Source organism: Rhinopithecus bieti, unplaced genomic scaffold (assembly GCF_001698545.2).
Source record: "Rhinopithecus bieti isolate Rb0 unplaced genomic scaffold, ASM169854v2 scaffold_7049, whole genome shotgun sequence".
Lineage (NCBI taxonomy): Eukaryota > Metazoa > Chordata > Mammalia > Primates > Cercopithecidae > Rhinopithecus > Rhinopithecus bieti.
Window position 1 is genome coordinate 646,708 of NW_016805922.1, and position 22,474 is coordinate 669,181.

Below are 22,474 nucleotides of genomic sequence, written 5' to 3' on the forward strand. Positions count from 1 at the left end.
CCTCTTCTCTAGCTCAGGGGCTGGGCTGTTCATCTCTTCCCTCACTGTAGAGCCCACAGGGTTTTTACCTGGTACAATTAGCCTCTCAATACACAAGAGTTGAATTGCATCAAACATAGAGCATTGCATATCTATATAGTCACATTTACACTATACAGAAGCAAAGACCTTGTGGCAGGAATAAGCTTAGTACAATTCAGAAACATTTAGAAGCCTCTATTAATGATGTCTGGGACCTGAGCTCAGATGTTAGCTCATCGCCATATCTACTGGTGTGACCCAACCCTAGGCCCATCATTCAACCCAGCTCCAGTTCCCTCATCTATGAAATGAGGGTAGTGCCTCAAATGTTGTTATCGGATTAAATGTGATAATGTAAGTAGAACACCTGGTACCAGTAAAAGCTGAATTTGTTCATGCAAGCAATAAACACATATTTGGTGCCTGTTTGTCCCAGGGTATGTTCTAGGAGTCAGAATATAGTAGGTAAGAAAAGAAAATCTGTCCTAATGGTACCCACACTTTAGTAGGAAAGATTGATAGTAAAGTTTCAAAATTATATGTGTGTACACATATGTATATGTGTATATATACATACTATATATATACACACACACCCCCACACCACAAACGTAAATACACACATCATGCACACACACATAAATTTCAGGTTGTGATAAGTGCCATGAAGAGAAATAAAGCAAGAGAAGGTGTTAAAAAGTGATTTGGCAGTTGGGACTCCTGTAGTTGGGAGTGGCTGGGAAAGGCCTTGGTAAGGCAATGACATTTGAGTACAGACCTGAATGAAATTAGCAAGTGGCACATAGCATTAATAAATATTTGTTGAGTGTGGATGAATGCAAAGATCGGGGAGAAAGACATCCCAGGGAGAAGCAACAGGAGGTACAAAGGTCCTGTAACAGGAGGACACTTGTCATGTTTTAAAAGCATCAAGAAGGCTCTGTAGCTGGGGGTGGTGGCTCAGGCCTGTAATCCCAGCACTTTGGGAGGCCAAGGCAGGAGGATCGCTCGAGTCCAGAAGTTCGAGACCAGCCTGGGCAACATAGTGAGACCCCCAATTTCTACAGAAACGTAAAAAACTAGCTTGGCATGGTGGCATGTGCCTGCGGTCCCAGCTACTCAGGGGGCTGAGGTGGAAGAATTGCTTGATATCAGGAGGTTCAGGCTGCACTGAGTCGTGATTGCACCACTGCACTCCAGGTGACAGAGTGAGAACCTGTCTCAAACAAACAAACAAACAAACAAACAACTCTATGAATATTTATGCTGAAGTGTTCAGAGATAAAGTATACTGATGTTTATAACTTAATTTAAAAATCATTAAAAAATAAGATGGATAGATAGAGGGGTGGATAGATATATGATAAATCTAGCATTGTGGAATTTCATTGTGTTCCATGCATGTTCACTGTGAAATTCTTTCAGTTGTACTTTGTGTTTGAAAAATGTCATACTGGGATGTTGGAGGAAAAACATAAAGAAGGTTAGTGAGGCAAGAGCAGATTGAGCTAGTGAAGGAGAGAGAGACAGAGAAGATGAGGTCTCAGAGGTCTCTGTGACCGAGATCCTGGAGGGCCTTATGAGCAGTGGGAAGACACTGGGGTTTTGTTCCAGGATCCATGAGAAGCCTTCTGAGGATTTTGAACCAGGGGAGTTTTATATCTGATTGTATGATTGTAAAGGACCCTCTAGGCTGCTGTGGGGAGAAGTGGTTCTACCTAAGCAAGTATGGAAGTGAAGAGGGTGTCATGGGAGGTGGAGAGCCATGGTCAGATCCAGGGAACAGTCTGAAGGAGTCACTAATGGATGAGGTGTGCAGAGCCATGCCAGGGCATTGGCCTGGGTGAGCAGGTAGACAGTGGTTCTGTTTCCTGAGATGGGGAAGATGAGTGAATGAAGTAGGTTTGGGTAACAGCGTGTGGGAGAGTGATGAGGGGGAGAAACATATTCTGTTTCAGGCATGAGAAGCCCAAATAACAGACTTAGTAATAATCAATGGTAGCTGTTATTACTGTTTCCACCACACACACTTTTGTAACGACGTCTGCAAACACACGTGCTTTCTCTGAGGCAGAGGTTCAGCCCTGTTCCTTCTGTTTTCTTTCCCTCACATTTTCTGCTCCCCTTGCTGCCCCACTCTTTCAACTTCAGGCTGCTGTCCAGTGACTGCTGGAGGCTCTGGTGATGGTAAAGGCAGAAACAAGGAACCGGAGGCAGCCCCTCTATGCCCCTCTGAGTATCAGAAAACCTCTGCTTAGGTCAGCACCTTTCTTAGTTTGGGGAATCTGGGTCAGAGGAAGTCCCTGGGTGAACCCAGGAGCACACAGCTGTCTGGGCTCAGCTCCTGCCCTTGCAAATCCTGTGGCCTTTCTGACTCTTGTAACGAGGCAGGCAGACAGGCTAGCAGGCAGTTCCAGCACACGGCTGGATGTGAGATTCAAAGATGCTGCAGAGAGAAGGACCAAGATCTCTGTCTGTTTTACTGAGAATGTGACTCTGAGTCAAGATCTGAGTTAATTTGACCCATTTAGTGGTGCTGTCGTTTCCCCACCTCCTTCCCTCCTTCCTTCTCTCCCATCACCTTGGTTAGAATAGCATTTAAAGACATTTGTCAGGTAGCCAGCTGGGGAAGCTGACTTGACTGTTTGAGGCCTGCTCCCTGTAGAAGGCTGCCTCAGTCACTAAGAGCTAAATACATCCCAAAGCCACTGCATCTCATGGGGCCACAAGCATGGTCTTCTCGAGCCAATTGCTTTCAGAGGGGAGCCCTGGTGCATGTGTGTGGTGGGGAGTGATGTGGAGTGAACAAGGGAGTTTCCTCCTGCTGCCCTTTGATTTTCCATGCCATCCGTGGCCCTTAGAAGTGCATCAGCCTCTGGTGACAACATGTGCATAACTCTTATAGAGTACTATGTGCCAGACACTGTTGCAAGCACTTCATATATATTAACTCACTTAATCCTTCTAATAACTCTGTAAGATAGGTTCTATTTATTACCATTTCCATTTAACAGATGAGGAAACTGAGGCATAGAAAGAAAAACTAGGTATCCCAAGGTCACACAACTAAAAAGTGATAAAGCCAAATATTCTGAGCTTAACTATGTGATGGACAGGTGGATGAACAGATCAATGAACACAAGATTATCCGCAGTGAATGGAGCACATAGAGAGCCCTAAGAAAGCTCAGCATGGGGAAGCTCTCTGCAGGCTAGAGAGAGAGGGGGGTTGCTTTTGTTACTCTTTTGCTCTATTAAAATAAAAAAAGTAAGAATTATAATGTTAAACATCTTTGTGCTTACTTTAAAATATTAAAACATTAATACCTATACAAAATCAGTTTTCTACCACGTATGGACACTTCTTAGGGTAGAAACTATAAAACAGGTGGAATGAACTGTAGGCACAATCCCCTGCTCCCCAAAAAGTCTCTTCCCCAAATATCACTAGCTGTATGGTCCTTAAACCATACAGTTTAAACCACTTAAACTCTCTGCAGTTTAACATCTTCTTCTCTGGACCCATCCCATAGGCCAAATCCATTAATAATTATAATCACAGTCATGACAGCTGCTGTCAACAGAATACCTGATGAATATCTGTACTAAACTATGTGCTTTTATACAAGAACTTTTGTTTGTTTGTTTTGAGACAGGGTCTCACTCTGTTACCCAAGCTGGAGTACAGCGGCCTGATCATGGCTCACTGCATCCTCAACCTACCAGGCTCAAGTGATCTTCCTGCCTCGGGCCCTAGGATAGCTGGCACCACAGGCACATGCTACCATGCCCAGCTAATTAAAAAAAATTTTTTTTTGGAGATGAGGTCTCACTATATTGCCCAGGCTGGTCTCAAACTCCTGGACTCAAGCGATCCTTGCGCCTCAGCCTCCCAAAGTGTTGGGCTTATAAGCATGAGCCACCATGCCCAGCCTCTCTTCCTCCTATAAAGACACCAGCCCTAGGATTATGACCCCACCATTATAACCTCATTAACTTTAATCACCTCATTTACATTAATTAAAACCTCTATCTTAAATACAGTCACATTGGGGGTGAGGGCTTCGACATACAGATTTGAGGGAGACACAATTCAGTCCTTAACAATGAACTTTGAAGAGGCTGGGTACCCTTAAAAATCCTGTATCGGATTTTGCACAGATGAGAGTCTGCATACATGATGTGGCCTCTCAAAAGATTAAAAATTACTAAAAGTATTATAAATGACAAAGAGGAAAAGGGCTCATGGAAAAGTAGAAATATTAATAGCTTGTGTTAAGGGGTAGAAGAAAAAGAAAATTCTACAATATTAATGAGCATTAAAAAGTAGAGAACAAGAAGGGCAGTGGAAAAGGAGGATGTGTCAGCATCCTCTTTACATTTTGAGAGGTTTGATGGTTTGCCTGAGGTCACAGGATGGAGGGTGGATCTGAGTCTAGGACCCCAGGATCCTGAGCCCCAGCCCACCAGGCGTTCTGTCCATGTTCTCACCAGCTGTGTGGTCTGTCCTTCCCCAGAGAAGCCAGGGCCTCTGAGTGAGGCTCCTGAGCTGCCGCTTTGCTGACCTCAGATACGCTCTTTCCCTTGCTTTCCTTCCAGAAGTGGAGCAGATCGAGGCTATTGCCAAGTTTGACTACATGGGGCGGTCCCCACGTGAGCTATCCTTCAAGAAGGGGGCCTCGCTGCTCCTGTACCACCGCGCCTCGGAGGACTGGTGGGAGGGCCGGCACAACGGCGTGGATGGACTCATCCCCCATCAGTACATAGTTGTACAGGACATGTGAGTGGAGTCGAGACTTCTGTGAAGAATGCTGAAATAGATTAGTGATGTCTGGAATGGGCACTGTAGGGGAGTGCTAGCTTGTATGCCGGCGATTTGCTCTCCTTGATATCATGCGCTTGGTCTTCTGTGAGAATGGGTAATATCTAACTTCCCTTTAAATGGTGGTCCACTTAACAGACATCCAAATTCCTCCTTCTGAGCACACAGAAACAGTGTTGGGTACCCCTGGCCTACATCCTAATGCAGCTGACAGCCCCCAGGGCATCCCATCACCCTGAATCAGTATCCAGGGGATCCTGCCATGTGCCTCTACCTCCTAGGCCTCCCCTGCCTACCGTTCTATGCTCCAGAGGTAGCTCTCTTAGGGGATGGGCAGAAACATGCCCTTGTTTCTGATTAATAGGGTACTGTTTTTTAAATAATTTCAGGGGTTAATAAAAAAGAGCCCTGAATCCCAAATGCCTAGTCCTACCACAAAAACTCTGCACTTTCCATTCCTTTGAAAGCCATGGAAGCTTCCAGTGCACACATTCCTTGGGAGCTCTGGTCAGGCTCGGCAGAACAGATTTACCATACATGCAGCCACCAAGCTGAGCCTCAAGGGAAGAGGATCAAAAGCCCACATTGTGATGGGAGAGAGGAGGTCTCATCCAGAGAAAAGGCCAGGGCCAAGCAGACTGCCAGAGGAATGCCATAGTGGAGGGCCCTTGGCAGCCTCCCGATGCCCCCAGACCTCTGAGATCAGGGACAAGTCACCACGGCAGAGGGCCATGGAAGGAGGCCAACAGGGCCCCCCTACAAGCTTCTGAGCCACCTCGCAGTGGCCCAAGCCCTGGGTGGGGAGGTGAGGGGCAGAGGCAGCTTCTTCCTTCCTTGCTTAGCCAGAAGCTATTTCTCATGGAGTCACACAGAGACTCAGCACTCAGCCCTCGGTGCTCAGCCTGCAGACTCCATCCCCCTATTTCTCCAACACACGCTGCAACATTTAGCTTGTCCTAGCCTGGAGTTGCCCAGGAATGAACAAGCTAGAAGAGAAAAAAGGAGGAGGTAGGTGTGGGACAGAAGAGGGTCCCAGCTGCGGAAACTGACCAGGAGTGTTGCAATGGGCATGCATGGTGGGAAGGCACCCAGTGGGCAGTGGCCGAGCAAACACTGTGGGCACGATGTAACCATAAGTTGTGTTAATTCAGCCCCTCAGACACGTATCAGGGAGCCCTGTATATGCTGGGTTCTCTGGGGGAAGGTGCCTCCAATTCATGTCTGTCTTCTCCCCAGGGATGATGCCTTCTCCGACAGCCTGAGCCAGAAGGCTGACAGCGAGGCCAGCAGTGGGCCACTGCTGGATGACAAGGCCTCCTCCAAAAACGACCTCCAGTCCCCCACGGAGCACATCTCGGATTACGGCTTTGGGGGGGTGATGGGCCGGTAGGATATGCGGATTCATTTTTTCCCTGCTAGTGTCAAGCCTGTTCATGTCTGATTTGGGAGATGCACAAGAGCAGAGAGGAGAGAAGGAGCCTACTGCAGCCCCCTGTTCCCCACAAGATATGATGGGCACACTGGGCAGGCTGGCTGGCATTGGCCCAAGGCGGCCAGGTATAAAACAGTCCAGCCTGTATTGCAGGGAGGAGGAGGAGGAAAGACATGTGTTGGGAACTCAGTGCTTTTTCGTTTAAAATAATAATAATGTGTGAGAGAGATACAAATTGGCAAGTATTTTTCCTACCTCTCTCCAGTTCCTGCACCTCCTTCCAGCTTTCTGTTGTAGAACTGAGTTGTTATATTTTAAAATGTAAAGCTCACATATTCCCTGAAATGCACTACGTAAACAGAAAACTCACACCTACTCATGTGTTGAAGGAAATTGACACTCGACTCCACCCACTTATTTGGAGGGAGCAGTATTACCAATTTCTTCGCTCCCTATGTGTGGGCCAGGCTGTGTCATGTGACCTTTCTACCAGGCAAGGAGCTGTGCATGTCATTCTGAAGAACAGGTGTAATCCAAAGTATATGGCTATTTTAAAAAAATTAATGAGGAAATAAGAAGAAAGGAAAAGCAAAACTGACAGTTCCTCACTGCCTTTTTAGTCGCAGTCTCAAAATGTCATATTCTGTGTTTTTTCCAGTGGAGGGGTCATGTGATCAACCCACACATGTGGGTATTTGCAAATAGGTCCCCCAAAAAATCAGTCACAGTGGGAACACACAATTTATGAACTTATTTCAGTAAAAATCCTGATGCCTCTTTTCTGCAAATTCCGTTCAGTTCAGCAGATAGCTCAGGGCACTATGGTAGAATTGGGAAGGGCAGGGAAGTGGAAGGCTGGGGTAGGTAGACAAAGAAGTTATGGTCCCCTGACTTCTAGGAGGACCATATCTTCTGCCTCTCTTTTCCTTTCCTTCGTCCCTCCCTCACCTCCTTCATTCTTGTTCTTTCTTTCTAAATACTGCTTCCTCTCCAATACCTGTGCTTTGGTTCTGCTGGGGCACCCACAAGCACTGCTTAGCTCAGCTGGTGGCACTAGGATCTGAATCACTGCTGGTCCCTAGTCATAATCCATTCCCAACACACGGTCCCTCTCCCTCTCCCCTCACCACTTCTAGCCCTTCAGACTCTTGGTGACCTCTGTAGGATGTAGCAAAATCTCCTGTGTATAGAACCTCTTATCTTCAAGGTGCTTTCAAACCCACTTGAAGCAAAGGTAAAGGGTGGGCAAAAGATCTTACTCAGACCCACTTAACAGATTAATAAAGTGGGTTAGAGAGAGGACACAGGAAAGCGTGCGGCAGACACAGGGCAATAACTCACCCTCCTGAAACACACCCTAATCCCCTTTTCACTGCATCAGAGCCTCCCTGAAGTGGGAAAGATATCCAAATGCACAAAAGGGCTGTCCAGCCATGCAGTGTTTACTTTTGAATGACTAGTTTTCAAAGATACACAAAAGCCTCATAGAAGGAGCCCTCTTCTGGAGAGATTGGGGGTTGGGTGGCAACGTTAGGGCATCTTCAGTTCCCATGGGACCCCTCCTGTGCTTGCAGGGTGCTGGTAACTTTGGTACAGTCAAGCCTCAAAGCTTCAGACCAATTAGAAGCCCCTCAGAATCATGGAAATGTCTGAAGTTTTTCAGAGGGTATCATGAGCCCAACTAACCATCACTAAAGCGTTTCCAGGGTTGGAATCCTGTAGGCCTTGACTTAGCATGTAGACCAGATGCATTTTGCGGTTGGCAGCACAGCTGTCTGTGGCCTGGAAGCACCGTGCTCCAGATGCTTTTGTGTTTGCACATTAGACCTCCCCCTGCTGCTGAGCTGTGTGCTGAGCCAGGTCTTTCATTGTGGAATTATGGGGTCTGGCTGAATGAGGCTTTACTGTACCCGCTCCTTAGACTAGTGTGTAGTGTGTGGCATGGGGTTTGACTTACCCATTCTGAGACTTGCCAGGCTTGACCTCTGCCCCATGCCCCTCGCCCCCTGGCTCCTTTGCAGAGTGCGGTTGCGATCTGACGGAGCGGCCATCCCCAGACGCCGAAGCGGGGGCGACACACACAGCCCGCCCCGGGGCCTGGGCCCCAGCATAGACACGCCACCCCGGGCCGCTGCCTGCCCCAGCAGCCCCCACAAAATCCCCCTCACCCGGGGGAGGATCGAGAGCCCTGAGAAGCGGAGGATGGCGACGTTCGGGAGCGCTGGCAGCATCAACTACCCTGACAAGAAGGCGCTCTCCGAAGGGCACTCGATGAGGTCGACCTGCGGTTCCACCAGGCACAGCAGCCTAGGGGACCACAAGTCCCTGGAGGCCGAGGCCCTGGCAGAAGTAAGGGCCAGCGGGAAGGCAGGCTGGGCAGCCAAATGCCCCAGAGGGCAGCGGGTGGGAATCCGTGGAGCAGAGAGCCACCTTAGCCTTTATGCCAGGCTCATGGCTAAGCCAGAGAACAGGAGAGTGAGTGGCTTCCCTGTCCCTTGCTGGGCTTCCCATGGGAATGGAGACTGGTTGGGAGCAGCCACTGCTGGGGTTCCTATAGAGGCTGAACACCCCCAGTGTCCAGGGCTGGAGAGGGCATTGGCCAGATTATGGGGCTGGGGTAATGGTAGGTAACTACACAAAGTGATATGATTCAGTTTTTCACTCATTCATTCACTCATTCATTCATTTCTCTCTTCATTCGTCTATTCATTGACAAATATTGATTGAGCATCTATCATGTGGCCGTCACCATGCTAGCCACCAACAGTACAATGAAGACCTAAAATGGACTCAGGCGCTGCCCACATGGAGCTTACAGTTTAAAGAAGAAAGAGACATCAGCAAATACACACACATAGTTGTGAAATAGTTGTTTGATTGGGTGCCTTTAAGGAGTGGTCCAAAGTATTTTGAGAGCCTAAAATGTGAGGATTGCACCTAGGCAGAGAGAGACTTCTCTCGGGAGGACTTGACCTGAGACCCAAAGGGTAGGCAGAAGTAAATAGCTGAAGCTGCAAGAGAAGAATGTTCCAGGTTCTTCTCCAGTACTTAGAGGGTTGGCTTTTGTTTGTTTGTTTTGTATTTGGATGAAACAATCTATATGATTTTTACATTTGCCAAATGAATAGAGCTGTGATTTGTTTAACAATTTGCATAGCTGGTTTCATGTGTTTTTTGACAGTTCTATCATATTTTGAGAAGTTTCCACTTTTTTGTCTCTGGAATTTGGTGTGGGGGCCCATTATGTACCCTCTCCCTAGTGTTCTCTGCCACGTAAGGTAACAGAGACAATCAGAACCTTCTGGTCTGTGAGAATTTTACTATGGAGAATGGCCTTTGAATCCCTGTTCAAAAGGAGAAGGAGGAAGGGCGGGGAGCCATGAGCTGTGTTCTAGAGGAGGCCAGGCAGGGTTCCCAGGGAATACCCAACACAGAAACAGCACACCTAGCAATGAGTACTCCTGTTCACACCAGCAGGCTCTAGTTTGGCCCCACGCCCATTCCCAGGGGTCCCTGAAGATCAGTGCCTTCCAAGGAGGCAGGCCAGCTGCTGGTCCCCCCATACTTTAGGAAACATGACCCTAGCACCCACCATCATCTGGAAACTCTACCAGTCTAGAAAGTTCTACCAGTCTAGAAAGTTCTACCAGTTATGATAGAGGATGGCCTGAGGCCTGCCCCAGGGCTCTTTACATTTATAAAGAATCAAATGCAGTCTAGAAAACTATTTCTAAAAGTAGCTGTCACAGCAGAGTAGTTCCACAGGATGCTAGGGAGTGGGTTGGGCATACATGTTCTGTGGTCAGCAAGGTTTGGGGAACGCTGCACTGACAAAGTTGAGTGGCTTCTCTGTGAGACTTCTTATAAAACCTTTAAAGCCGGAGCCCCCAGCCCCCGGGCCATGGATGGATCTGTGGCCTGTTAGGAACCAGGCTGCACAGCAGGAGGTGAGCAGCGGGAGCCATTATTGCGTGAGCTCTACCTCCTGTCAGATCAGTGGGGGCATTAAATCCTCATAGGCCGTGAACTGTATTATGAACTGCACATGTGAGGGATCTAGGTAGTGCTCTCCTTAGGAGAATCTAATGCCTGATCTGACATGGAACAGTTTCATCCCGAAACCATCCTCCTGACCCCCATCCGTGGAAAAATTGTCTTCCACATAAACGGTGCCTGGTGCCATAAAGATTGGGGACTGCTGCCTTAAAAGATATGCGTTGTGAATCTCCAAGAAAGAAAACAGGGCATGCCCCATATCCCAGACTTCTTTGACCTTCATTCATGGAGCATTTTGCAAGACCTGCCCATAGAATGTACTTGGGGATTGCTGCATGTGTTCTCAGTTTGCAGATGGATCTGCACCCTCTCTAGTTTGACAGCTGCCATCCAAGACCCCTTTTCACTAATAGAGGTCAAATAGGGAATTGTGGTAAATGATATGTAAATAGCCCACTGACACTGGAGAGCTTCCAGCCTCAGCATTGGCTCTGATGAGCCCTTGGCTTTGCAGGCTGCAAAGGGGAGTGGCAGCTGAAGAACCCCAAGTAGTAGGTCGAGTGACCCAAATTTCTCTGGTCTCAAAATATCCCTTATGATTTAGATGTGAACCCACTTAAAAAGACTCTTTGTGGAACTTGCAACATGACCATCCAAAGTGGGAAGATCGAATTGGGGAGGAGATGAAAAGCAATCATGGTCCCTGCTCTGTCCCCCAGGGCCTCTCTGCCGCTCACCTCTGGAGACTCACAGCATCACCTCTCAGACTAATGCAAGGCTGCAGCCTAAACAACTCGGCTGATCTTTCTCTGAGCTTTCTGTCTTTCCGCTCACTCTGCTGGGATAGAGTGGTGGTGGGGGTAGTGGTGATGGTGGTAGAGGGGCAAAAATTACATTTTATTTCTGAAAGTTTCACCTTGCAGCTCATGCTGGACTAAAGCAACAGGGGGTTTCCTTCAAGCAGAGTGGTTGATGATTGGGCAACTCGGCTCCAGGAAAGCGGGCTGTGTCACTGCAGGGCTGGCACATAGCAGAGAGGGGGAGGGGTCTGCCTTCCCTCCCTTCCTGCAGAAAATTGCCCCCAAAGCACCTCCTTTTGAATAAGGCACAAAAGACCCTTTCTTAAAGTTGCCGGTGTTCTGGGGCAAGGGATGAAACATCCTGGAGAAGCATACAAGCTAATATTAGCCATTAGCCAGACATCCATAGTCCCCTAACAAAAAGGATAGGCTGTGACAATGAGGGGAGTAAGAGCTCGGGACCCTGACCCCAGCCAGATTGAAGCCTGCCATGGGGCCTAGGGCAGGCAGGAAGCCACCTGCAGACAGGGGAAAGAGAATGTAAAAGACCAGGGTAGAGAAAGGGGCCGGCCCCAGCATCTCCAGGCTCCATCCCCACCATCTGTTTCACCAGACTCATACTTTTTATTTTTATTTTTTAGGATGTGCAATAAAGCAAGCCTGTCTTAATAGTCATCATTCCTCCATGAGGTTATGCACAGCACCTACCAGTGGTGGCTTAGGCAGTATCCCTCACGGTGCCCTCGATCGCTAAGCCAGTTGGGATCTGGCCCAGCTGAGCCCGAGCAGCTCCTCTCACGTCTGTGGGATGCGGAGGCATCCCTGTCAACAGTCATGGGAACCCGTGGGGCTCTTGGGCTAGAAGGATTTTGAAAACCACCGTCTGGCAGTTTACAAAGCTTCATCACATCCATTATCTCACCCCATCTTCACAGTAAATGTCTGGGATTGTAATAGATGAACAAAATATGGTGCAGAGTGATCGAGATTTGCTCAGGGTCACACGGTCAGCAACTGGCCACAGAGTCTTTTTACTCAAAAGTCCGGGACCCTGTGGCCTGTCCAAGGGCTCTTGGGTTAAATGCTGCCTACCAGCTACAGCACCACCTTGGGCATGAGGGGACGGGAGCTGAGGGAAGCTGCCCTGGGTGGTGGGGAGCTCTCTCTCTTTGAGTACTTCAGAGTGCTGTCCTCCTGATGAGCTCTCAGATATTATAACATCCTCGGGAATTATGTAGGCAGAAGATTTTTCTTGCCTGTTAAAATTTCCACTTTTTAAAAAACAAAATTTTCTGATTATAATACGGAGAAGAGAGTAGCAGTCCTTCTATTCTGGGATGGGCACTGTGAACATTCTGATACATAATCTCCAAGAAATTTTTCTGTGACCAAGGATTAAAAAAAAAAAATACTAAAAGTACTGAACTGCCTGGGTTCAGACTTGGGCTATACTGCTAATTAGCTGTGTGACCTTGGGCAAGTTACTTAACCAGTCTGAGCTTCCGTTTCCTCACGTGTGACATGAGCATAAAGGTAGTTCCTACCTTAGAAGTGTGAAGATTAAATGAATTATTAGGGGACAGGGTTTGGATTGGTGCTTAGTGTTAGCTATTATTGCTACTGTTATTGTCATTAGTATTTTTGAGTGCTTACTCTGTGCCAGGGGTCACACCAGGCCCTTCACAGGGACTGTATCATTTAATGCATTCATCAACTCCCTGAGGTCCATATTATAATGATGTGCCATTTACAAATGAGGATTCTGGAGGCTCAGAGGGTGAGGGAACTTGCATAAGGTCACATACCAAGGAAATGGTAGAGCCAGGATTTGAATCCGTGTCTGTCTGACTCCAGAGCTTGCCCTCTTTGTCAGTAGTCTGACCTGCCCTTACTAAATCTATTTCGTGTGCAAGGCAGCATGCAGGGGATATCCACATTGGTTCTCCCATGTGGTTATAAGACATCCTGAGGACTTAATCTCCATTCCTGCCACGAGGCTTCTGGGGAACCTCCCTAAGAAGGGAAGCTGCTTAGCAGACAGGAAGGACGTGACCCCAGGTCTCCAGACTCTGCTGACCCCAGCTCTCTCTGTCCCCAGGACATCGAGAAGACCATGAGCACGGCTCTGCACGAGTTGCGGGAACTCGAGAGGCAGAACACGGTCAAGCAGGCGCCAGATGTGGTGCTGGACACCCTGGAGCCCCTGAAGAACCCGCCAGGCCCCATCAGCTCGGAGCCCGCCAGTCCCCTTCACACCATCGTCATCCGCGACCCCGATGCCGCCATGCGCCGCAGCAGCAGCTCCTCCACCGAGATGATGACCACCTTCAAACCAGCCCTGTCCGCCCGCCTGGCTGGCGCCCAGCTCCGCCCACCCCCCATGCGGCCCGTGCGGCCAGTGGTCCAGCACCGGTCCAGCAGCAGCAGCAGCTCGGGCGTGGGCAGCCCGGCCGTGACGCCCACCGAGAAGATGTTCCCCAACAGCTCAGCGGACAAGTCGGGCACCATGTGACCTGTAGGATGGGCCGCACCGCCATGGCCCACTGTGGCTCGCCACGGCCCAGGGTGGCCTTGGTGGCTTCCATGTGCTTCCCAGTGACCCTGGCCTTGGAGGGCAGAGGTCAGTCTGGGAGGGCGTGTCTGTGCAGAGCTGAGGCCCAGGCACTGGCTGCAGCTCACGTCCAGCCATGGGAATCCCACAGACCTCTCGCTTGTCAACAGACGCCCAGAGGAGTGCTGGAGCTGGAGCAGCCCCAGCCACAGCATTTCCTAACATCAAGGCAAAATACCACATGGCTTCTCCTGCATATCGTCACTGGAAACTTCCTCTCTCGACATTCTCTCTACATACGTATATGTGTGTGTATATCAACGTGTGCATATATACACATGTATATGTATGTATGTGTCTGTAGGTGTGTGTATATATATATATTTATGCATCTATATACATATACTAGATCTGGACACACACATACTAAGTGTATATAGTATCTCCTTTTTCTTTTTATGAAACTTAGATTTACCTCAGACCCATGCCACCAAACATCTCCCGCCGAGTTATTTGGTGGGATTTGCAGGGACTTTTCTGGGAGAACTTAGAGGCCCATAGTAACTGCGAATGAAGCAATATACCACTAACCTGCAGAAAAACACAAACAAAAACAGACTCCCACTGTCTCCAGAAGTCGTGGCCTTCCAGAACAGTCTGCCCCTCAAGGAAGGGTGAGGCAGGCAGTACCCCCAAGCAGGCTGCTCCCAGAGGTGGGGAACCCTTCATAGGAAACCCCCACCCCCGTCCACCCCAGAGACCCTGCCCTTCCACCCGGAGGCCAAAGGCCAACGGTACTCCCGAAGGCATGGGAGAAAGTTGGCGAGAAGACCCCTGACTACCACATCCTTGTGTTTGTGTGTAGAGGCAGGGGATAGTGAGAACCTAAGCCCCATCATAGCACAGTATTACATGTGGTTGGGAAAAGGGAAAATAAAATACAGTGGTGTGGAATACTTCAAAACCTAGAAACGCTATAGGAATAAATCTGTGGTAACTATAGAGGTTTAACTTATATCATTTTCAAACTATTTAATTTTTTCTTTTCCTGGTTCTACTAATTATACTGTGTCAGATTTGGAACTAAACAGGCAAGGAGACTTTGAGTCACATCGTTTTCATTTTAAATCAGGCTGTGACGCACTGTGGCTGGTGCCGTCTTGCATGAAACGCATGAGCCGTGAGCGCCCAGTTCAGACTGGGGCCAGGGAGGGGCAGTCCTTGACACTTTCTGTCCTAGAGGACACTGTCGGTTAAGTTAATACAAGTGACATAGCTTCCCTTCCCTCCCTCTTCACTCACTCCCTCCAGAACATTTAGTGTAGATGAAAATGTGGTGATAGAAATGGGTGCATGATCTTCGTGTGTAACAGCAAGGCCTTTGCCTTTTGGCCAAGTAAAGCCCTTCCGGGTCACTCTCCTTTGATTTCATTTTACCTCCTCTTCTGATCACTTCCAGAGATGAGCTGTTTCTGGATAATGGCACACGGGCGAATCTGTGTGCCCTGTGGGCCACTGTTACTTACCCTCTCTTGCCAGACCCAGGGGCTTTTCCCTACTCTTCCCAAGCTTCCTCTCTCTCGAGGCCAATGAAGTTTGAAGTCAAACGGCCCAGTCTGAGTCCCAGCCCCGAGCACTTAGGAGCCTTGTGACTTAGGGTTTGTCACTCCACCTCATTGAGCCTGGCTTTTCTGCTCCATAAAATAGGGTAATAAAGGTCAAACAGCAGTGAGCAAGCTGTGTACACTGGAAAACATTGAATCAATACAATGCTCTTGTAATTAGTAAGGTAAGTCTTAGATTAGTAAGGTAAGTCTTAGATCAGAACCCTTCAGCCCTTCTGTTTGAAACCTCCCAATGGTATTTCAGAAGTGAGCAGTGGAATTTTCCTGCCATCTTAATAGGAGCCCTGGATTCCATCATTAACATTTCAGCCCATTGGATTAAGTGGTGCCTTCTCCTCTGGTCCCCCCCAAAAAGGTAAATACACCCAAAGGGAGGGACCTAGTTAAGTCACTGGCACCTAGATGTGTTAGGAGGGTAAAGCCACTCTACCTTGTCTGAAGGACTGGACTTGACACCCCACAATGGAAGGGAGCATCAGGAAAGGAACAGAAAAAGGATCTCGGGGAGAGGCTGGTGTCAAACTTGACCTCCCTTGTTTGGCCTAGAATGAACCCTTCTCTTCAGCTCCTGGATATGAAAGGCTATCTGCCTTGGAGCACAGAAAGATATTGCCATTTTATAGCTTAAGAGAGTAAGGCCTTGGGCTATGCTGTGACCTGCCCAAAATTTGACACTGGTTAAGAGCAGAGGCTGCGTCAGGCTCTTAAAGTCATGTGTTTGCATGCTGGACGCTATACTGTCCAGCCAGGACACAAGACTTCTGATTTCTACCCTCAAGATACTCCCAGATCCTAAATCCAGTAGCCTCCCAGGCAAAATACAGCAATCTCTGCCACAACTACCAGATTAAAAGCAACAATCAGAGTTGAAAAATCTGTTGCCTGATATACATAACACCAATCAGACCATGTGGATTTTTCTCTGAATTGACTGATTTTGTTTTTCTCTTACTGAAAATGGACCTGCCTTTCACTGAATTTTCTGAGGGCAGAGTCTTGGCTGTTTTCTTTAAGCACCTAATTTTTTTTCCATTGGGAAATGGCCGATGAGTTCACATTTAGGGATGTACACACGCAGATGGCAGACGCCTCCTCACTCATCCAGCCCCAAATCTGAGCCTTGACGCAGGCCAAGTGGAAAAATACTTCCCCGCCCCCCTCCCCTGTTCCCACTTCCTCATCTGCCACTATGCATGTCTCAGTCACCCTCCACAGCACTCAGTGCCATCAACGTTCCCTGAACATTGGCTTTCTCTTTCTGACTCCTGCCTGTTTTAGTCCACTATATATTGCTGTATTTGCTTAAATGCTGGAAAGTAACTGTTAAAATGTGAAATTGTAATTTTTAAAAAGGCTACAATTAAATTTTAGCCAATGCCACTCACCAAATCTTTGCACCTAGTAGATAGATCAATGTAAAAACAAATACCTAACTGTACAGTGAGTGTGGGGGAAATGTAGTAACCTAGTTAGTAGTCTTCAATATAACCAATTGTACAAGGGGAAGTGGTGTTTACCTACTTGTTCATCACCATTATTGAAAGCCGTACTGATCAGTTAGTTGACAACGGGCATTTTTTTTTCTTTGCTTCATGGAATGATTTCTTTTCTTAACCTTTGGCTTATCCTGAGGTCAAGCCTTTTGTCTTTATGTATAACCGATGTTCAATCTATTTTAGGAATGAACCAGCAAGTTGTTCATTTAAACCTGACCAAAGACAATTAATTCCTGGTCTAGTTTCCTGGGCCTTGTGGCTCAGTTGCCGCTAAAGAGCTTTCTGGATAAAATTGAGAACAAGCTGTGCTTCCTACCCCACTCTCCCCCTCCCCTTTTATTCCCTTTTCCTCTTAAAGAGCTGCTCTGAGCTGTGGGATTCTATGAAAAATTCTTGCCTTTCCTTGTTTCAGTGCTAACGATTTCTCACCTTGAAGCGCCTTTTGAACCCCGGACAGAGTGCACAATTGGAGGGAATTGCGAGCTTGGGAATTAGATTTTGGAGTCTTTTCTCTGAAGTCACCAGGCCAGGGGTCAGGAGAGAGATGGATTCCCAAGGGATGAAAGGTTTCTATTCAATGAAGAAATTGGAGTGGGAAGAGACACAGGGAAATTGAGCCATATTTTGGCTATCAGCTGGAACCAGCAGTTCAGAGACCTGCCTTATAAACACTTAAAACTGGTTTGTGGTACACAAAGAGGAGCCAGTGTGGGAAGGGGCCTTTATGTGGGGCTTTCTTCTCTGTTGGAGTCCCTTGGAGTGCCTTGTTGGGTATATTTCTTTGTCATTCGGGAGGCACGAATGTGGAGGACTTCTCATGACCTGGTCGTGATGTGGCACTCAGTGCATGTACACAGCTAATGGAAAAACATGAGGACTCGGGTAATGGTTCTTCCTCTCAGTCTTTCTATTCCTAACTTTTCACACATCCAGATGGTTCCACACTAGAGCAAATGCCTCATTCTCCTAAGAAACCCAGAAAGAAGAGTGGCTGGCTCACAACTATGGGGTTGGCCCCTGCTGGGCTGGGAGTGGGGGTGGTGGCCGGGAGGAAAGGCAGAAAGGGGTGAGCCGAGGTGTTGCCTAGCTGATTTTCTGCTGTGCAGAGCTAACGCTGACATTTCATGTCAACTTCCCCGGTTCTCTGGGGTCTCCTCTCCTCTGAGCAGCCACATAGAGCATTCCCCACATATCCAAAGCTGCCCAGGGGAGCCGAGAGAAGGGACTTTGCTGTCAGGTCCAAGCCCTCCTGACCTCCCTGAGATTGATCTGCCAGTGTCCCACTGTCCCTCTGGGACTGGCCACATGGCCATTGCTGCCCCTTGTTGACACCTCCTTTCTGTGTGAACTGTCCCCGGCAAATAACAAAGCTGTTCCTTGAACCAGAACAACCAGAGTGCACTTTTCCTTCCTTAGACGGAAGTCGATCCTGGCTAGGGTTTCTGCCCAGGCCCTTGTTCCCGGCAGTGTGACTGTTTACATGGTTTGGCAATAGGTTTGATTCTGATTGCTTCAGAGTGGCTGGTCTATTTCATTTCCTTTGGTTTCCTTCCTCCCCAAATTGTGACAGGAAAAACAAACCAAAACCCCCCTAGGAAATTGCTGGTTGCCTGTCCCCACGTGACGATAAATGTTGCCCTCTTCTGGATATCGTTTCTCTACCTTACGACCAAACGCCCGTCCTATAGAGTGTCTGATTGGATCCTCTGTCGCGTATTCTGATGGTGCCTGCTGGTTTGACGTGGAGCTATCCTGTGAAATAAAACAGCTTAACTTTTCTCAAACATGCTCCAGTGGTTTTTGAAAGGGCGAGGTGGCACATCAGGGGTGGAGAGGTCCTGGGGGGACTCCCCATCCTCCAGTCCACACTGTCTGCCTGCTTCCCCTAGGAACCACCTTTGAAATGTCCATTAGCTCAGATCCAACAAGGTAAAGGTAAGGTTACAAGGAGGACCACTTCCATTGTAGAGCTAACTGAAGAAGGTAACTAACTGTAGGATGATTCCTGGGAAAAGAGGGTTTGGAAATGTCAAAGCAAAGGCAAGTTGGGAGTAGTAGCTGTCATCTGCAGAAAGTGTCTTCAAAAGTTTAAGATAAATTATCAGAGGCCACTGGGTACTGATGCATCAAGGCACATGCAACATTTTGATGTTCATCGTCTACAAATGTCATACAACCTCTTGGACTTTTGTTTTTTACCTGTGTGTGTTTGTGAACTGTTTATTGACCACTTATTTCTATCCCAGCCACTATATTAAACCCTTTACCCATATTTTCTCATTTAATTCTCAATACACCATTGAAGGTAAGTATCATTATTATACTCTGTCCTGCAGATGAGGAAACTGAGGCTCTGAGAGGCTAAACAGCTTGCCCAGGGTTAGGCTGGGAAGTGGAGAAGCCAGAATTTGAATTCAGTCTGCCTAACTCCAAAGCCATGCTCCTTATAAGTTTGTCATACTGCCTCTGATTTGAGCATTGTACTCATTACAGCAGGATTAGGGGCAGGATTTCATGATGAAGGTACCTTGCTGCTTGTTGCAGTCAAGGAATACTTCAGGGCCTTTGCATCCTGCCAAGACTTTGCATCAGGAAAGCATACAAGTTGCCCAAAGGAGATGGTGGAGCTGCCCATGAAAAATGATAAATGGTGATGGCTTTCAGTCTCTCTTTGTGATGAAACCTCTGCTGGGTCTTCATGGAAGGGTCTCTTTGCAGCCTCAGTGACTCATTCCCACCAAAAACATTCATCACTCAGTGATGGTCTCTTGCTAATTCCAGACTCCTCTGCTATGAAAATGTCTTAGTCTATTTTCTATTGCTGTAACAGAATAGAACAGACTGGGTAATTCATAAAGAAAAACAGCTTATTTGGCTCACGGTTCTGGAGGCTGGAAAGTCCAAGAACATGACACTAGCATCTGGCTAGGGTCATCTCATGGTGGAAGGCAGAAGGGCAAAAGAGACAGTGTGAGGGGCAGACTCTTTTATAACCTTCTCTCATGATAACAATCCCACTCCCATGGCAATGACATTAATTGATTCATGAAGGTGGAACCCTCATGAACCAGTCACCTTGTATTAGGTGCCCTCTCCCAAGACTATTGCATTGGGTATTAAGTTTCCAACACATAAATTAGGGGGACACATTCAAACCACTAACCTTCTAAGAGGCTAAACTTTGTATGTGTTCCATAATCTGTGTACTTGCTCATAGCAACAGTACACATTTGAAAGCTTCAAATCAGGAGCCTTTCATTCATTCAACAAGCATGTATGAAGCACCTTTTTATGCAACTTGCCTCCAAGTTAGCTGCTGGGGACACAGAATGATGAGCCCCAGTTCCTTTCCTCAAGTTGCATACAGTCTAATTGCACAAAATGATCACTCTAGAATTCTAAGATTGACTTTGACTCATTGATTAATAGAACAGTGTCTCTAACCCACAGAGGCACAAAGGGCAGATTTTAGCTGCTTGACTATTTTGTCAGCCACAAAGCATAGACCATTGCTGGATCGTCCATTTTCTGGGCACTTCTGTTTAGGAATTTTTTGTTTGCAAATGACAAACTATTCAACCCAAACAGCCCTAAGCAAAAGAGAATTTATTGGCTCACATGGATGGAAACTCCAGGCTAGAAATGGCTTCAAACCCAGGATGATGTGAGGATGTGAGTGTTGTCTCCGGGGTGCAGTTCTCTTCTTCCGGGTTGGCTCTACTTAGCTCTCTGGGTTGACTTTATGCTCAGACAGCTTGTCTGTTATTTTGTGGTTGCCCGGTGGCTGCTGAAGCTTCTGCTATCTGCACCTCCTCAGCTTCAGTAGTCTTGGGTCTGATTCTCACTGATCAGAATTAAGCCACAGGTTTATCCCAAAAGCAGACCAAGGGGATGGAATAGACAAATGGCCCAAGCAACCTGTATTTTCAAGGGTGGTGTCAGTCCCACCAAGAGTTTGCATTAGGGAAGAATACAAGTTGCCCAAAGGAGATTGTGGGGCTTCCCATGAAAAATAACAAATGGCGATGGTTTTCAGTCTCTCAGTTTTAGAGTGGTTAGCTAGGCAGCAAGAGCTAACTGATACACTAGAAAAATGCTCATGCAAATATGCTAGAATTTTGTCCTTGTCCATGGACTCTACGTTAACTTCACAATAATAAAGTTAATATCCATCAAGTGCATTCTGTATGTTGACACATTGCCAAGCACTTCACATGCCTTGCCTCATTGAATTCTTACAAACAACTTGTGGGGGTAGATTCTGCTAGCACCCCTAGTTAATAAATGAGAAGACTGACCCTCAGGAAGTTTAAAATGCAGGGACTTTAAGTGCTTTCAGGCCAGCAAGGATTCCGTGACCCCCAAATGCCTAGCTGCAGGGAGGTCTGGTTGCCTTGACAACCACCTTAGAAGTAAGGTCTATCCCAGCTTCTCTCAGGAACCTATGATAACTCTGTTACTCATCTGTTTCTTTTAAACCTAACATTGAGAATCCTTGCATTAGTGCCACATGTGTCTTTACTGTTGTTGGGAACACTTTCTATTTTCCCATTTTTCTACTCTAACTCCCCCAAGAACATAGAGGTTTATATTAGGTGGGATGTTCATTTTACAGATGGGGAAACTGAGGAACAGAGGAGATCCAGGGCTTGCCCCAAGTCCCAGGATCACAATGAGGGATATAAAGGGTCTCTGGCTTTCCTGGACCCTGACCCATGCTCCCTAGACCCCAGCCACTCTCCCTCCACCCACCCTAAGCATCTCCCACTCCCATGCTTCACGCTTGCTGGGTGATTTGGATGAGCTTCAATCATGGGTGTAAGTGCAAAGGCTCTGGATTCAGACAGATCTGAGTGTGGATCCCAACACTGACTTCTATCAGCTGGTTGACCTTAGCAAGTGACAAAACCTCCTGGAGCCTCCATTTCCTCAGGAACACAGCGCTAAGAAGGCTCTGCTCCACAGAGTTGTTTGCGGTCTGGAGTGGATGATCTACATAACATCTCTGGACCATCCAGGCACTCAGCAAAGGCTGCTGTGTTCATCCATGGTTGCTTCTGCTCCTTAAGGAGTTTCTGCTTCTGCTCCTTAAGGAGTTTCTGCTTCATCTCCGTGCTCTGCAGTCAGGAAGAGCAGATTGTTGGGCATCTGATGAGTGACTGAACCAAAGGCGCTCCAAGGAAAAAGCTTCAGTGGGATTCTGCCATTCATTGGCTACCAGATTTGGGGAATGTCTCTTCCCCTGTCTGGGCCTCAGTATCCTCATCTGTAAAACAAGCGGGTTGGGGAAGATGATCTTGATTATTTCCTCCAGCTCTGAGGGCTCACTTAGTGCCTTGGCAGAAGCACACAAGGGGGAGGGCAGCCAGCCCCACCGCACCCCCTCTGCTTTCTAAAGGGAGCTCCCTTGATGGCCATGTTTGGTATTGTGCTACCCCACCCCCTGACTCCACTGGATTGAGCCACGAATGGCAGCTGATGCAACAGCAGTTGATGGTAGATTGGTTAGTCACCATGGCCCCTGGCAAAGCTGGACCTGCAGATGACCTTTCTTGGGAAGCTTGACCCAGAAGTAACAAATGACAGGCCCTGTAAGCAGGAGGAGCAGAAGATGAGAGGCCACATGACGAGGAGGTCAGAGGCAGAGAGGTGGCCCTTCTGCACCACAGGGAGGCTGAAGTCACTAGGGATGAGACTCTGTGAGCACAATGACAAAGCCAATGGGCAAAGCC

At 47.7% G+C, this 22,474-nt stretch overlaps 1 protein-coding gene across 3 annotated transcripts in view; it reads left to right on the forward strand.

The window, feature by feature from the left end:
* SRGAP3 (SLIT-ROBO Rho GTPase activating protein 3) overlaps positions 1–18,526 on the forward strand; it is a 270,073-nt gene extending 251,547 nt beyond the window's left edge. For 2 of the 3 annotated variants that reach the window (XM_017874151.1, XM_017874152.1), the window contains exons 19-22: positions 4,620–4,800; positions 6,079–6,228; positions 8,296–8,623; positions 13,169–18,526. In XM_017874151.1, the coding sequence (XP_017729640.1) occupies positions 4,620–4,800; positions 6,079–6,228; positions 8,296–8,623; positions 13,169–13,582 (1,073 nt within the window). In that variant the 3' untranslated portion in view covers positions 13,583–18,526. The remainder of the gene's footprint in view (positions 1–4,619; positions 4,801–6,078; positions 6,229–8,295; positions 8,624–13,168) is intronic. The other variant, XM_017874153.1, reaches the window with a different exon arrangement.
* The last annotated feature ends 3,948 nt before the right edge of the window (positions 18,527–22,474 follow it).